At 40.4% G+C, this 16,916-nt stretch overlaps 1 protein-coding gene across 3 annotated transcripts; it reads left to right on the top strand.

The window, feature by feature from the left end:
- Positions 1-1,416: 1,416 nt before the first annotated feature.
- LOC102300292 (doublecortin domain-containing protein 2) lies at positions 1,417-15,685 on the top strand. 3 transcript variants are annotated; one of them, XM_005925740.3, is made up of 13 exons: positions 1,418-1,928; positions 2,279-2,327; positions 2,518-2,594; positions 2,732-2,863; positions 3,166-3,321; positions 3,446-3,494; positions 5,561-5,599; positions 7,087-7,210; positions 8,757-8,857; positions 9,443-9,571; positions 12,394-12,463; positions 14,431-14,488; positions 15,555-15,685. In XM_005925740.3, the coding sequence occupies exons 1-12, from the start codon at positions 1,645-1,647 to the stop codon at positions 14,454-14,456; spliced, it is 1,236 nt and encodes a 411-aa protein (XP_005925802.1). In that variant the 5' UTR covers positions 1,418-1,644; the 3' UTR covers positions 14,457-14,488; positions 15,555-15,685. The 3 variants fall into 3 exon arrangements, with proteins under 3 accessions (XP_042078375.1, XP_005925802.1, XP_005925803.1); XM_042222441.1 differs by lacking the exon at positions 12,394-12,463 and having other exon boundaries at positions 1,417-1,928; XM_005925741.3 differs by lacking the exon at positions 5,561-5,599 and having other exon boundaries at positions 1,419-1,928.
- The last annotated feature ends 1,231 nt before the right edge of the window (positions 15,686-16,916 follow it).

Raw genomic sequence — 16,916 nt, 5'->3', positions numbered from 1 at the left:
ATTTGATGCAATGACTAAAACCTGATCACATACTAAGCACATTGACATATTCTCGATTTGTAGTGTTAAATTAATGCTGTCAGTTTTTTTTTATATAAAAATAATTTGCCACCTAAAGTTTAAAATAAAAATAACAGATTACACATGACAATAATATGACAGCCTATTGTTTGCTGAATGACAGAAACAAGATATAACATACCTTAGATTAGTTTGACATTTTCATCTTTGAAAATCCTCCAACGGTTTGGTTGTGTGACTAATAGGAGATGTCTTGCGGCCCTGGCAGCTATTGTTTTAGGATGGGTGTCCCAGCTGAGATGATATCCTATTGCATCCCTCTAAGAAGAGGAATTTGAATATGCATGATGCATTTCTCCTAATAAAGCAGAACACCAGTCCCTTAAGAAATGAATAATTAATGCTGAGATGAATTATGTATTTAATTGACCAGGAGTTGTCCGCCATAAACCAATTAAGTGCCATTGTTGCAGCAATCTCTGGTTACCTTTGTAGTAAACAGTTTGGACAGCTCTGTCTAAAAGTGAAGGGGCTGCAGTCACTCTGCTACAGTTGTAATATACAATAGGAGTCTGTCAAAAATTTGAATGGGATACATGTTTTCTTCAAAAAAGAATACACTTCTTTGGCTTTCTATTATATTTATTATCACCGTTATACGCTTACAATAGATTTTGGAGGAGGGCATAAATGGTAAACCATATGGCATGGATCATGAGGAAAGATCTATAGTAGCCTTGTGCTAAACTTCAGTTGGCTTTGTCAGACAGAATATGTGTAGATTTCATTATTTTCAACATTTACATATGTTATGAGTGTATATAAATAAACACTGAGAGAAGATTGAAGTCAAACAGTAAATGTGTTTTATATTAGCGGATTAAACCTGGGAAAAAACTGCATCCCAAAAGGATGTACAGTGCTTAAAAAAGTTATTATGCATGCCAAAGTATCCTTGGGCAAGTTTCTGAACCCGCAGTTACTCCCATTTATAATATGCCATAAACGTAAGAAAAAAAGGGGGAAAATAGAAATGTGTTGAAAACACGTTTAAAGCTAAAAAGTACTGAATTGAATTCACCATAACATTTCTGTCTGTTCAGGAATGAAAGTAAATAACAGCAATTTGGGATCTAAAAAAATGAAGATAATAACAATAATAAAAAATAAACGACATATGCTTTGTTACAGCGTACTTTACATTGGGTAGTGGCCTAATAAATTTATTAAGCAATGAAATTCACCGCTGTGTTGTGTCAATTAGTTTCTCGTTAAATACCATGAATCAGCCAGCTGGTAATGAAAATTAAAAATGAGTTTGTTTTTTTAATACAGACCTATGAGTGGTTTAGCTAAATATGTAAAACCCACTTGGGTCACCCCACTGGTTGCCTTGGTAGCACCAGAGGTTTGGTATCGAACACTAAATTAACCTTAGCTACACAATAGAAGATACGACGGAGACGTGGATACGTATCTTAACACTACACCTCTCATGTGGAAGAACTGAGAAGCTGTCTCCAGTTACGTCTCCGGAGGCCAACAGAGCTGACACATTAACTTCTGACACCAAGGGCCACCGCTGTTTGTTGTTTGAAATCGTTCCCATTAGCTAACACAAGTATGCCCAGCACAACAGGGAGAAGTGACTTGCCACCTACAAAAATAATCGTCGTCTACAGGAACGGAGATGCCTATTTTCCCGGCAGGAAAGTAGTTGTGAATCCGCGGTACGTGCCATACTTTGACAACTTTTTGACATCTCTGACCAAAGGGATTGAAGCACCTTTTGGCGCTGTGAGGAGGCTCTACACCGCCACACAAGGCCACCAAGTTCACCATCTGGATGACCTTCAGCACGGGAGTGAGTATGTCGCGGCCGGAAATGAGGCGTTCAAGAAACTGAAGTAAGTGTCATGTTTTAGGGGTGTCCTGTCTGAGTTTACTTGTATATACTGGAATCTACAGGTTTTTTCTTTAGCTTCATTTGTTGGCAAGGGGATTTGGTACTTAATATTCATTAAAACGCTCTGAATATGTCAGCTTATCTTAAATAAAGTCTAATCTGTCTTTAAATGTGATCTTTTGGACCCAGTATTTTAGTCTAGTCAGCAGAGCACTGATCTTGAGCATACTTTTACATATATAACTATTTGATTTCAATTAGTTTTATCAGATCTAAAGATGCCTTACACCCACATCCTTGCATAAGTTTCCTTGTACCTAAAGGTAATTTGATTTTTTTATTGCCTTCAAGTTATTGTGAAATAGCAGCCAAGAAGCCACAAAATAAGAAAAAAGAACAGGTAGGAGCAATGTTTTGTGTGTGTGGTCAGTTATAGTGAAACTTTTTTCACGTGTCCTTGTTTTAAGTTTAACCATTCTGCCTGAATGCTGATGCTCATGAAGGTCCTGTCCAGACACATAAGATTAGATTTTGAGTGACGTGCTGAAAAAAAAAAAAACCACTCAGTTCCTCCTTTATGAAATTTTCAGATCCAACCTGTTGTTCACAGCAGGATAGTAGTTTCTGCCCGCTGGAAGAGAACTGCTGATGAGTCTTGCACAATAAAGTGAGTATTGATTTTAAACTGCATACATATTTTTCCACGGTGTTAAAAGAATAATGTTCTCTGCCGTGCTGTGCAATGCAAGAAACAATTCCATTTATTTATTCATGGATCTTTGTGTGTCGTGTTTTGTTTCATAGCGTCTTCACCAACGGAGAAGTGCTGGTTCCTCCGGCTCGAATACGGATCCCAAAGTATACCCTTAGAAGCTGGGAAAACGTTTTAGCTATGGTGACAGAGAAAGTGCGTCTTCGCACGGGTGCTGTTTTCAGGTAATGTCAGGACATTTAGTCATACATCATTTTTAAACTAGTTAACTGGAGTATCAGTGAAGGTTGTTTTCCTCTTGCCTTCTAATTTAGAACGTAATGTGATTAGTGGACACTTTACAGTCAATTTAAATGCAAAAAAATGATACTTGGGAAGGAGAGTAGAGGGACTTTTGCAATTAATTAGAGATCGAGACCATGTGTGGTTGTGATGTATTCAATAGATTTCATTCAGGCAAAGACGTAGCTGAAACTATCACTAAACATTACTGCAGTGAGTTGTTTTTCTTTATTTGAGCTTTCAGGCTTTGCACATTAAACGGACACCCTGTCTCCGGTCCCACTGAACTGGAGAACAACCACTACTATGTTGCAGTCGGTTCAGAAAAGTTTAAGGCTCTCCCATATTACCAGTGTGTCCCCAGGAGGGATTTGCTTAGGGAAAATAACATGACTGAAGGGTACGAGATGTGATCTTTCATGGCTTTTTCTATATGTCCAGAATAAACACTGGATTTGATTTTATTTCGATAAAGAAAGCAAAAATGTGTTTGTCAGTATTGTTTTTCCTTTCCTTCCCTGCAGCCAAGGCATCCTGCCCAGTACCAAAATCAAAAGATATGCAAAGAATGTGGTGAGTGTTGATGCACTTTGCCATCTGGTCCTTCACGTTCTCCTAACGTGCTAAATTGGTACCCTTTTCCCCCTGAACTCCCTCCGGGTCATTGTTGTAACACTTTGTTAGACTCACAGTTGAAAAGCGTATCTTTGCACACACAGCATTTCAATTAACATTTCCCACGTGTGAGACTTGTTATGGGGGCGCAATTCGTTATGAAACACCACTATCATCAATCACTGTCTGCAGGAGGCATTGAGTTACCGTTGCTTTCCAGTTTGATGGGTAATTCCCACAGAGACAGGCTGGCCCACTTGATCAAGTGCAGTGAGCCTCATAGACAGATCATATGCACAAGGGGGACTTCGTTTACAGCAAACTAAAAGAAAAAGAAATCTCTTATTCAAACAAGAGCTGGGACTATTTGTATTGTGATTAAGTTGACAGTGAAATGCTGCGAACCCATACGGGGATTGCGCTGCTGTGGGCCCGAGATGAACACCAAATCACGTGATGAAGATGAGAACATGCCCACTCAGCAGGTCTAGGTAGAGATGGGCCCCACTGTGACAAATGTGCCTGACATGTGATTTTTATAACCATGAAAGATGGCAGTGCTCTGGCAGATGTCAATTTTTGTTAGATATAGAAAAATGTCCCTTGCTTTATCTCCAGCTTTATCTGCATTGGATTGCCTTTGAATTTAGAAATAATTTGAATATTTATTAGTTATATATAAAAGATCTCTTCATTATATTAACAGCTATGCAGCCATAAAGCAGTAGATGAAAATTACATTGTTACGCAACTTTGCTTATCTGATACATTAGCTAATAAGACACAACAACCACAACTTTTGCCATTTCACTTAGTACCATGAGGTGGAGACAGAGACAGAGCTATGCCTGTGTTTTGCAACCTTCGTTTCAGTGTAGTGTTAGTCATTCACTAGACATGAGGCTGCCACATTTTACTTTCCTCGCCTCTGTGTCTGATCCCTCATGAATTTGTAAACATGATCTGACCAGTTAATAAGGGCCTTTCAGAGGGGGAGATATGCAAGTGACAAAAAATTACCCAATCTGTCTTGATCTGTCAGCTGTTTAGCTTACTGATTACACGTACATTTATAGGGTCGTGTCCATCATTAATTTCAGTTTGACCTCACAAAACAACAGCAGTCTGATTTGAAACGCCCGTAAAAAAAGACCCTTTAAACATGCCCACTGAGGTTGTGTAAAATGTAACCTTGCTCTGCACGGGAGCCGTGTCTGTCCTGTCCGCACCGGCGGCGGACCCGTTTCTGCACTGCTGGACGGGACATCTGGTGTGGAGCAACCACCGACTAAACTGACAGCTCTGCAGAGTGTAATAATGAAACTCTCCAGCACATCGTGTTCCCATTGGAAGCAAGCATGCTGTATATGCTGAGTTAAGTGTTTTACAGACATGATGAGGTAGAAACTTTTGAGGTAGACATAGCATAAAGAGAAGATTAATAGGGGAGAGAGGAATACAAAGAGACAAAGCGAAAAAGAGAACAACGGCGTGCATCGTGCAGTACACTTAGTTATTATGGCAATCGTTATTATGGCAGTTAAGCAGTGCTTTATATGTGCTTCACATAAAGAGCCCCGTGTAAAAAAAAAAAAAAAAAAAAAAAAGCCCAGAAAGGCTGACTAAACCTTTAATATCTGTGCTTTCTGACATCATTGATGATTTGCTGCTTCTCCTCGTTTCCTCTGTTTCCCATGTATGAGCTCATTGGTTAGGGGAAATAGCAATGCCCCGAGGAAGACTTTACCCCCTCGCTGCTGCCAGTGTGTCTACTCACTGAGGACTCGGCCCTGGGAGTGGCTCAGACTGATATCACAGTCAGTATGGCTGGAGGCTGGTCAGTCCAATTGTTTAGGACCCCCTTTTTTCCCCTGGCTATCATATCACCGTGTCCTCTTGTTGACTCCAGTTTTTGGCCACACGAGAGAGCCACAGATTACTTGCTGTCCAGCCCTCCTGAGCCCCCTTCACACTAACTCTAGCACTCTCTTTGTCTTTCTCTCTCTCTCTCTATTTCTCTGGAGCCTGATGACACACACAGTTGTCTGCTCCCGCAGGACCTGGTACTGTAGATATGTAATGCAGACCGAGAGGCTATACTGTATGACCTCAGCTTTTCCACTGCCGTGTTTCTACTTCTGCTGCTGCTTGTTTTTGCAATCTTCCGGCTCCTTCAGCACCCCTCGTCCTCTGCTTTCTCCTCCCCTGTGCCCTGCTTGCCACTCTCCCTGAGCGAGACAGCTTTGGATTGAGCTCGGTTTATTTAAATACCATCTATTTACATCTCACCACAAGCAAGAAAACAAGCTCCTCAATATTTGATGGGCCAGATAGAGTTTGATTTAAAACTTTATCGCAAAGTTGTTTCACATCACTCGCAGATGAACCGAGGTTACAGGAGCTGAATTAGCAGCTTATCACCGCGACGGTGCCACTGCTCCTTTGTCTTTGATCTCATGCGGCCGCGGACACCGCCGCGCTAGAACATGAACTCTCTTTCAACTCTCCTCCTCTGACTATAGCAGCCAAACTTCACACTTCTTTTGTTCTTTTACTTTTTTTTTCTCCCTCAGCCCACTAACGGCTGTATAAATTCAAAAGAATATCAACAGACTTTGCCTCTGCATTAAAGTAAGCAAACAAGTGCAGAAACAACGCCGCTATTCCCCGGACTCCATGTTAGTGAGCTTGCAAACACCACTGCCAGAAGTGTATTCTGGTGGAAGCCCGAGATCACTACACTATCCCCCGAGCCAGCCCAGGGATCCTGCAGTAAAGAGCACTGTAGCTGAAAAGTCACATTAAGTCAGCTCTCTCTCTCGATCTCTATGTCTGTGTCTCTCATTCTCTGTAAGGGAGACATACCTCACCTTGCTACCTGCGGAGGGGATGAGGAGCCTGCGAGGAGAAAATTGCCTTTTGTGGAAGCATTAATTCAGATGTGTACCCTGCTGTCTGAACATCACTGAACTCTCCCCACTGCTCTCTCTCTCTCTTCTCTTCCTCTCTCACTCCTTTGCTCTCCCACCATGCAACTGAGTCCCAAACCTTTTTTTTTCCTCCCCTCCCCATCAATAACCTTCTGCTGTCTGCTGCTGAAGAATAAGTTATTCCCTACGACTCCCTCCTTTTCCCTTTAAGCTTGTTTGGATTTTCATTGTTTGATCTGGGTTGATAAATAAGACAAATGCAGTTAGAAATTCATGGCTGCCCTATTTCATCAATAAATGATTAGTTTGCCACGCTCCCTAGTGATTGATAGGTTGTGCACGGGATGTATTGGAACCAGATGAATTCAATACAGTAGGAGTCAGCGGGGAGTTACAAAACATATCAGCTCATGAAAAATTGAGGTCAATGGAAAATGTAAAAAAGCTGCTGAAAAGAGAGGAGAAACAAGCCTTCCTGTCTTGTTTTCTTGTTTTACTTCTTCCTCTTTACAAAACGAGCGATAAGTCAATGATGAATCACAGACCGAATGTGAGGACATATACCTTAATCCGGGCCTCTCTGCTCTCCTCTCTTTTGTACCTCCATGTGGTTTGCTCAGACAAGCTCTGGAGAAGACCTTGAGCACACAGCCAGGGGCCAGACAAAGAAACTCACAGCCAAGGCAGAGAGAACCAAACAACAAGGGCAGGTGTCCAAGAACCCAGTTCTCTTCCCCCCAGTGGGTAAGCAGAGCACTATAGAAATATTGTCTTTACTGCCTCGCTCTCTAGCCCCTCTGTCCGCAGAGTTTTTGTTTTCTTTCTTTTTTGTTGTTGTTGTTGTTCTTCAACACTTTCTTCTTCGCTATGATGACAGAAAGAAACCTGTTGGATTTTGAAGACCATCTATGCGCTTTGTGTAAAGCATGTTTGTGTTTGCAACTGTACATTTGTAAGTCTTCTGTGTGTGTAAGTAAAGAGATGTAACTCCTAGTCTGTGCTGATAATGCAGAAAATCTGCCATTTGGCAGGTGAAGGAGATTTCTTTGGAATCTCAGCCTGTTCTTTTTAAGTCCAAACAGAACAGAGCTGTGCGCCGTTTCAAAGGAACACTGCTCTTTTCTGTGAATATTAATAAAGAAAAAGACTTCAAACACTATCAAGGGGGCTTAAATCATAGATGAATTCAATCAGGCCATTTTGTTGAATACGTATCCTGAAAGCCTGGTTAACTATCTAGGGGGAAACAAAAATGCTCTTATTTTCTCTTGATGCGGGAATCAAGATGGTAATGAGTTATTAATCTTAAGCAACACTGACAGAAGTAAAGACAAATATTCTTTGTGTGCTTTAAATGTGATACTCAGTATATCAATAATAATAACACTGTCTGTATCTACTCATGCAGTTGTTGTTGTGCCATCTGTGCGCAGTAGTACGATTGCTTCACTTGAAAAACACATACTGGTATGGTAGCATTCGCAGGCTAATTGCTACTGTTTGAATCCTGCCATGATTTCATATGTTGTGACTGAGATACTCAGTTCTCAGGACACATTTCTGCTTACTACTGTATCTGTAACCACATTAGCAAAGTCCCTAAAGTTAAAAAGCAAAGTTTTATGTCTTCTTTATAATTATATCAGCTCTTAAAACCCTTCATACAGACAATAGCTCTGTGCAGTGTTCACAAGATTAATCTGGAATGAGGTCAGAGATTTAAGACTTTTTATAGATTTCTAGACAAAAAAGTAATTCTAAGCTTTTTTGTGGTTGTGTAAATGTCTCTTTTCACTTAACACATGAAGCAGAGGCATTTTTTGTTTACATTGTCTTTTAGTGTTTTCGATGATAAATCTTGCATGTGTGGTTATTTATTATTTAAATTAAATTACTTAGGGCAATTGAAGTAGATTTAAGTTCAAGAGCATGTTTCATTATTCACATTCTACACCGTATCAGATCTAGCAGACGAAAAGGAATTTGTTTACAAGGGTGACGTTGCTGTATGAGGCACGTCCCCACATGCATCAAGAGCAGCCTGTCACTGTCAGGATGTAACCCTGGACCAAAAGTTCACGCCGGCTGGCCATATTTGTGGCAGGGCAGCTGTGGCTTTCTGTGGCCCTTAAGTCTGGGGGACCACTATAAATAAATAAATGGCTTGACAGCAACATTGATCTCTTGTGAAGTTGAACAGGAGTAGAGAGGAGAGAGAAAGCGAGTGTGTAGAAGAATGAGACGGCGACTGCCAGCAGATGAGGTAATTGTGATTAATCACTTTTCTCAGAGGGCAGCGTGTTCAATGCACAAAACAAAAGGAGTGAGATGGCAGGAGCAGCAGAGGTGCAGGAAGACCGCCAGTTGAAGGTGGATCTGCCAATTGATCAGGTAAAACATAATCCCATACTGTAGCGCTACAGTCTGATGAGGTCCTTAAAGCGCACAGTTATTTAACAGCTTGGTCTGATATCAGACAGGAAATAAGAAGTGATTTGAGTGTGAAAACACAGCACTGCCAGAGAAAAACATAACCCACGTGAACATGGAGAAACATGTAAAGCTCCTTGGCTCCTTGCGGATTTTATTACGCTTTATATGTCAGTTATTATAATTTTTACAGCTCGTCGTTGGAGACACACTAAAGTATACAAGTTGATCATCACAACAAGCTGTTTGCATTTGATGTAAAATGAAAGGGTTAGATGAAAGACGTGCCTGCAGCTTTAGTAACCTCTCTCACCCCCATCGGTGTTCTTCCTATTAAGCTTTACCTTTCTGTATGTTTCCCAACATCAAACGGAATTGCGAATATACTTCTAGTACAGTATAATACTATTTTCTGCTCAGAATAAGGGCTCATGAATGCTCAGCAGAACAAGCTACATAAATATATAAATATTGTAAAATCAATATAGCACTACAGTACAGTGTAAGCCAAAGGGGATCTTGTGTGTTTTTTTCCCCTCCCTGCAGGTTGAGGCCAAGATAGTTGAAGAGGAGTATGAAGATGGGAATCGTTGTGCGAGTTCCTGCAAGGCCTCCCTCCGTGATTCAGATGACTCGAGTACGCAAAGGTCTTCCACCACAGATTCCGGGAAAAATGTAAGTACACTTATTATTAGTTTAATGCAGTTAGTATTTCACATTCAGTTCATTTTTACTTTATTATTATGTCCAATTTTCTCATTTCCTTTTGGATTAGGTCACATAAAAAATGGTCTAACCAGCAATTATGGTAATGATCATTTCCATAATTGCAATAGGGTCACATAGACCTGCTTTCAGCAACTATACTTTCACTTAATGCACGTGTAACATTTTTTTCTGTCTCCATGGTTATTTTGGTGTATTTGCTATTTACTAACACAATCTTTCTAAGGGGCAGAAGGGAACATTAAAAGGTACAGAACACATTACTAGTACTACAAAGGATTTAAATTACCTGTGTCTCAGTTACGTTTTTGTAGGACGCGTTTAGAGCCAAGCTGTCGCCCCCAGATACTGCAAATCATGGAGTTTTCATGGTTGAAAAAGAGGCCCATAATAATAATATGCAGTTGTATTTGATGTCTGTCCTTTACTCTGGTTATTGTGCGCATTAACATTGATGAAGTGGCGAGTGAGCTGTGTATACAGATGTTGTTGCACGGATCTGTGGTCCCCCCGAAATTACGCTCATTTAAATAAACTTATTTTGCTCTAATAATCCTCGAGGGACAGCGATATGAAGCCGTGTAACTGTGATAAATGCACACAATAGTTGGGTGATATTACTATTCCATGCAATTTCATTCGGCTTTGAAATGAGAAGATATTGAGTCTTATTTAAGCAATCAATAACCTAGAACATTTCGTTTTAATGAAAACTATAATTTTAAGCAGTGGCAATTACACCGTAGGGGAATGTTTTGGTGTGGTGATGATTTTGCTGCCGTATGCACTTTTGCAATAAAGATATTCTTCGTGGGATAATTATTGACTTCTGGGGGTCGGTTATGACCCTGGCTAAAGACCTCATCAATAGCTTAATTCATTACTTATCACTTTTAGTCATACATGAATTTTGCTGATTCAGATTTACTATGGATTGGGTGGAGTGACCATTAGATAATGGGAAATAATAATAATGATAATCCCTGTATGGACTCAGCTATGTTTGCAATAATCATCTTGCCAAGTAGCTTTTGATCTGTCAGCGAATGGAGAGTGGCATAAGATGGAATTTTAGCTGAAAGAACAAATCCTAAGCAAAAATAACTCTAGTTTGCAGTAAAAGTGTGTCAGCACTTTTAATCAGACCGGCTGCCTTACCAAACTTTGATTTGTTTATGTTCATTAATGTTTTATCAGCACTGTACTTACATTATAGTTAAATGCCTTTGTCAAGCCAAAAATAATAGCTCTGCAGGTAAGACTTACCTTACCTAACGTCTAATCATCCTTCATGCATACTCATACTTGTTTTTTCCCACTGAGGCCAAACAAGCTGTCGCTGTCTCGTTGTCAGCAACCTCATCATTTAGAGGGCTGTGAATAATAATGAGGGATAACTGCACTGCTATGACTCATACTTTCAGCTGAGTCCAGACAGATTTCCTCCCACTCCGGTGCTCATATATGCTCGTGAAATGCCCCGTGTACTCTGTATACGTGCATGTATATGGTAGATATTGATGACCAAATTCAATTACATGATTACATTTTCAGTTGAAGCTTTAAATGATTTATTGCAGTGCATTTAAATAGTGAATACATTTGCAGACAGTACAGCGGTGAGGCGGTGCTGTGCATGTGGTATTGACCTGTGTGGTCCAGGCCAAGGAAAGAATAACGAGATTCAGCGTCTCTGCCAAGTGGAGATGTCCGCTGAGAGTGAACACAGGCTATCTTGGTGTTAGGAAGCAAAGGATGGCGGGCTGGAGCTTGATGCACATTTATCAAAGCTGCTCTTACACTCACTCCACTGACTTTTGTTGGGCTCTCTGCAGGTTGGCTTTTCCTTTAGAGTGCACTCTGTTAAGGATCTGATTGATTTCATGACGGCCTACTCTGTCTGTATTTTAGATGTCATACACTTTGAGGAAATGTGGACAAGGGTAGATTTGTACTCACCAGTGTAATATTGTGTTCACAATTATCATTTGTTTTGATTTAACAGTATCGGCTGATTTATCAGCCAGTCGGCTAAGCATTTTTTCTTAATTAATATTGTTGGAAATGCCAATGAAACTAGGTATGCTTGATCAATTGCCTTCCTCTCCTTAAGAATTTTGTGATAAAAAAAATCAAATCAATATTGACCACACCATTGATCCATTCCTCTTCTTTCTCCGTTGCATTTGTCTTTCATCTGTTTTCCTGCTGCTCTTCCATGAAGCTTAGGTTAGCCATTTCATAGACCTAAGTCTCCACATGCAAGGTCAACTATAATCAACTCTAGACAATGTCACCGCCTTGCTTTTCCAGAGAGCTAAGCGGAGGACGACGACTCCTCTGGGCTTTTAAGGACCTGCAGTATTATACCATTCAATTACTGTTCATTAGACAGTGTACAGCCATTAATCAGACTGAGATGTTCTGCTAGTCCTCAGCGGGGACAATGAACTGGGGAAATTTATTCTGGCTTCCTGTCTAGGCCACTGTTTAGTGGTAGGGAGAGAGATGACACATGGGAGCGCGCTGAAGCTTTCAGTGCTCCACTCTCCCTGGTATCTGTTTTCAAGTGAACTTCTTCACTTCTCGCAGCCCCATCGCTGAATTTCAAAAACACGGGCTTTGTCAGAGATTTACTGCATATGTGGGAGAGTATTACAAATCTGATATATCACCGAAAGGGGAGAAAGCTGACAGATTAACTGATTAGCGCTTCATATGCATTGAATATGACTAGATGATGATATGAGAAGTGGATTTATGTTTTCCAGGAGGCTAAAGAGAGGGAGGCGTCTTCCAAGCTCGGCAGAACACGGTCGCAGATGTCCCTGTTTTTCAAGGGTATGTTCATCAAAGCATAAAGCCTGGTAGGAGATCAGTGGCAGCCCCCATGTTCCTCTCCACAGCACCTAATGCACCCATAAAGAGACCGCTAATACACTCGGCATTACCAGTTCCTCCCTGACATTGCATGTCGCTGGAACCGCAACCACCTCTAAACATCTGGGAGAGCTTTATAGCGTGCTTTATGGAGAGCATGTGGTTGAGTTTTTTTTCTTTTTGACTCCCTAATCTAAGATGACTTATTCTAGTATTAAAGGCACCTGCACATCAAGGTGCGCCATGCTGAGGGCTGGCATTGTTCACCACTCTTTATATTTCCCATGTTGTTTGCAATCTTGAACCATTCAGACAGAATAAGAATCATACATACTTATGTTACCATTAGGAAAAAATTTTTTTTAATTGGCTTTACATGAGCTGGCCTTTATATAATTATTAAAAAAAGAACATATCTGAATGAATTATGAAAAAACTTTTTCCCCCCTTTTTATGGAGGTGAGAGTAACCTAGCTGAACCTCAACCAAAACAATGACATTCTTCTTTCTTGGGGAATGTGCCTTGCAGTTGGTTCAAGCAATTTCATTATAATTGCCTACAGAACATTGGCTTTGATTTTTAGGACCATTCACTGGTTTCACAATATCGTCTTCTGTCCCTGGAGGAAATTCCGAAGGTGACTAAATAAAGCAGGATGCGAATCCCTGCAGGTGGTTATCTCTGTCTGCCCTTCAGTTTGAGGTTCACTCTGTCGGTGTCCAGGAAATCACTGCATCCAGCGCTAACAGCGGGCCTCCTACCTCCCTCATCTGCCATCCATATACACTCACATATGCACAGAGTTATCTAACAGACAGGAGGTTAGATTAAATGTTTCTCTTATACAGCTGCACATGATTTTTGTGTACATACATGTATTCTCTTTCAATTATCTTCATATTGATAGTAGCAGAGGATGCAAGGCAACCCCGTACACTCCAGTGAGTGATTTCCCTGCAGAATATCAGTGGGCACTACAGGGGGCATTCGAAATAAATCACAGCACGTTATTGCTTGCCGACTTGAGACCCACATCCACATTTTTCTGTCCCTATCACATTGCGTTGTTGTTGCTGTTTATGAATTGTTCTGCATCATTCATACCTCATATTCTCCAGCTGTCACAGTGGATCTGCAGATGACACAGATGCACAGCATAACTGGAGAGTCAGCGGAGGGAATAGGGATGTGATAGGAAATGCAAGTTATCTCTAACAGAATCATACCTGCCTGCCACCTGCTTTGCATCAAAATGTCAATATGTGAACGAGTTTTTATCCTAGAAGGTTTTTTTGGCACAGTTTTCTAAGAGCAAATCAACCATCAAAGCATTTGGCCTGCTTTTTTCCACATTTTTTTTTTAACTCAGGAGAATTGCGTCTTGATGTCCACATATAATAGGAAGAGAAACTGGCTTCAGTTTGGTGGAGATTCTCCTTCAAAAGTTATTGGCACCATGTACAATGGCTTTATAATTTATGAGAACTGTTAGGCCCTCTGACAGAAGTTGTAAAGCATCTTGACTGATTGGGTAGATATAGGATGTGTGCAGTCATGGCATATTGTTGCCTGCATGTGCGTGCGGCATGCACAGTTCCACGGCTTGCTCTGTCACAGATAAATTACTCCACACAGTCAAATTAAGTTGTTGTAAATCACCTCGTGGACCCGAGACTAGTCCTGAGTGACGACCTTTACGCCTATTTGACTTTAACTCTTATTTATGTTAATCACATCTGTATTATGCCCACAGTAAAACTGTGTCATATTTGAAAAGGTCATTGTTTTCTGGAAAAGAATAGAACTGTGACACACACACACACACACACACACACACAAGCTTTGTTTATTAGCATGTGAAGTAAGACTTCAAAATTTTGCATGGTTACCAGTTTTTGTGTTTTTCTTTTTCAAACTCTTTTTACAGGAAGAAAATTGAAACTTCAACATTAGTTGTTTAGATCTGCATGAGATTCACTCCAGAGGTATGCTTTATACAAACACTATAAATGATTTCATCGATTGAACTTTTAGTTCAAATGCACAAAACATATTGTTGTGTAGTCGAGCTGCATATAAAGCACAGCAGCGTTCATTAATCATACAGCATGTACAAATTATAACAATTTGTGCACGTTACGATTACCTGGTGGGAAATGATTATGAAATCCCCGTACGAAGAGTCTGATTATAGCTTTGGCAGTAAATAATCTCATGTTCAATGGCTGTTAATCCCGTTTACTACAGAATATATAGCATATTCTTCATTTGCTTTTTATTATCTTTCAGTTTTTATTAAATCAAATATCAGACTGTCTCCACTTCCAATGACAAAAAGCAGCCTTTCTTCAAAGTTGGAAGAAAACATATGCTTTTCTTCTTATTCAGCATATACATGTCGTGAGTGGCCTTCAAGAAGCTGCGCGTCTCAATAGCAGTATGTTTTTTTTCTCTATAATTTACCATGGTGAAGAATAAGAAGGACCAAAGGCTGTGTGTTAGAAATCAGCCATTGTGATGTGAAAGAGGCATCTGTGTGTGATCTTCGCAACACTTGAGACGACAGGCTCTGTGAAGTGCACCACTGCCCAGTTACACATGAGCTTTGATTGCTAGTTTGTTCTGTGCGTAGCCCCATAGCTTTGAACTGTGTCTCAAGATGAAAGCCAACCTTGTCCACAGTATGTCCACTGCAGACCGCTGCTGTTGCTTATTTGCTTCAGGCATGATCAAGAGCTTTGGGACTATTCTTTTTTTACAGTTTTTTGCCATACTGCATTATGTATAATTTATCATACAGTGGATCCTGAGACAGCACCCTGTCTCCACTCCATTTTAATTTAAAGCCTCTTCTCTCTTTCCGTATCTTGCATTGACTGTGGTCAGTGTATGATACCACTCAGGTATGTCTTTGTTGTGTCCAGTTAACAGACTTTGATATTTGTGGCATTGGAGCATGCCCACAAAAAAAAGAAGAAAAACTCAGTTCCTTTTCTCTCTCTCTCTCTCTCTCTCTTGTCCTCTCTTTGCAACCCTCTCTCTGTTTCTCAGAATCATAGAATACAGTGTCACACTGCTAAGGACCAGACGTCCTCATTCTCTTCTGTCTCAAGAAGCCAGCTGCTCATGTATAAGATGAAACAGTGTTATAAACCAAATAAAAATGTCTTTTCTCCTGACAGCCCCGGCGTGAATATATGGCCTCTTATTCCAGTGAATATATTGCATAATTATGTATGGTTATGAATATTACATGGAGCCTCACACTGGGTGCATGGTAAGACGCCTAATTGCAGAGTTTAATTATTAAGAAGCAAAGGTCCTGAGCGGGCTTTGCGAGAAGCACTTTTGATAAATTATTTTTTGCAGTTTTCTGATGAATTATTTTGGGGGCTTGTGTCTAATCAGCGGGCATAGTGGACGGCGTAACTGCTCTTGAGAGGGACTTATCTTCCCATGGAGAGGAATTACTATGCTGATTAAATCCACTGAAATCAACTAATAACTTAATGATATTGGAGTGGCCCAAAAAAAAAAAAAAAAGAATCATTGCCTCTCATAGTGCTGGCCATGAATAACACAAGGGCACAGTGATGGGTAGAATGAGGGCTATTGCTGTTGACCTTGGGGCACAGCTTTAATATTTCTCTGTAACACGAGGGAGGGAAAGTGTGTGATGGTATGTACTAAAGCAAACCTCATTTTAAATAGTGTCATAGTGCTTTACTTTATACTTCATATAAAGCACTTCAAGGAAAAAGTCCAGAGAGGCTGACTAAACAAGGAATAATAAACTAGATCACCCTCAAGTACTGCCAAATCCACAAAGCACAGTTGCTTGTGTAACTACAGCACTTTGCTACAGCCACATCTTCCTCTCCAGCATGTACTATAGCTTAGACACCCACACAGTGTTGCTCAAGTGTTATATATTCACTTCAAATGCTCACTGCATTGAGAAAAGTTTAAGGGTTGACCTCAGTTTTATGTCAAAAGACATTTCAAAAATGGATAAAGCAGACTTCTCCGCATGTTACCTCAAATACAGAACTATTGCACTTGATGTATTCTTCCATAAAAGCTAATGGCTGTAATGCTGACAGTAAGAGTCACTGACCCACTTAATCACAGTTCTATATCACGCTGTGATGTTGCGAAATTTAGTTCACTATAAATGTGGGATAAAATGCGAGGGAATAGCGGTGCTCCTTCCTTTCACCTCCTACAAAATGAATACTGGTCTAGCACATATGAAAGGGAGTGCAGCTGCTTTTCTTCAGATAGCACAAATATGTGAATAATTGATCGATATTGATGTGAAAATCACCTAAGTGTAACCAGGAGCTGTTTGTTTGGAAGCCTCCCATGGAGGGCAGGAGTCTAGCCATCTGCCAATAACACGTCAGTCATCGT

The sequence above is a fragment of the Haplochromis burtoni genome, unplaced genomic scaffold, assembly GCF_018398535.1.
Source record: "Haplochromis burtoni strain Fernald_Lab_line unplaced genomic scaffold, NCSU_Asbu1 Contig_86, whole genome shotgun sequence".
Taxonomy (NCBI): domain Eukaryota; kingdom Metazoa; phylum Chordata; class Actinopteri; order Cichliformes; family Cichlidae; genus Haplochromis; species Haplochromis burtoni.
The sequence above is the reverse complement of the archived record's forward strand: the minus strand, read 5'-3'. Positions and strand labels throughout refer to the sequence as shown.

Excerpts from the sequence above, each read along its gene's own strand:
- LOC102300292 (XM_005925740.3), top strand. The coding sequence starts at position 1,645 with ATGCCCAGCACAACAGGGAGAAGTGACTTGCCACCTACAAAAATAATC. Across the intron at positions 2,595-2,731 it reads GATGAGTCTTGCACAATAAA|CGTCTTCACCAACGGAGAAG; the intron begins GTGAGTATTGAT and ends TTTGTTTCATAG. Across the intron at positions 2,864-3,165 it reads CGCACGGGTGCTGTTTTCAG|GCTTTGCACATTAAACGGAC; the intron begins GTAATGTCAGGA and ends TTGAGCTTTCAG.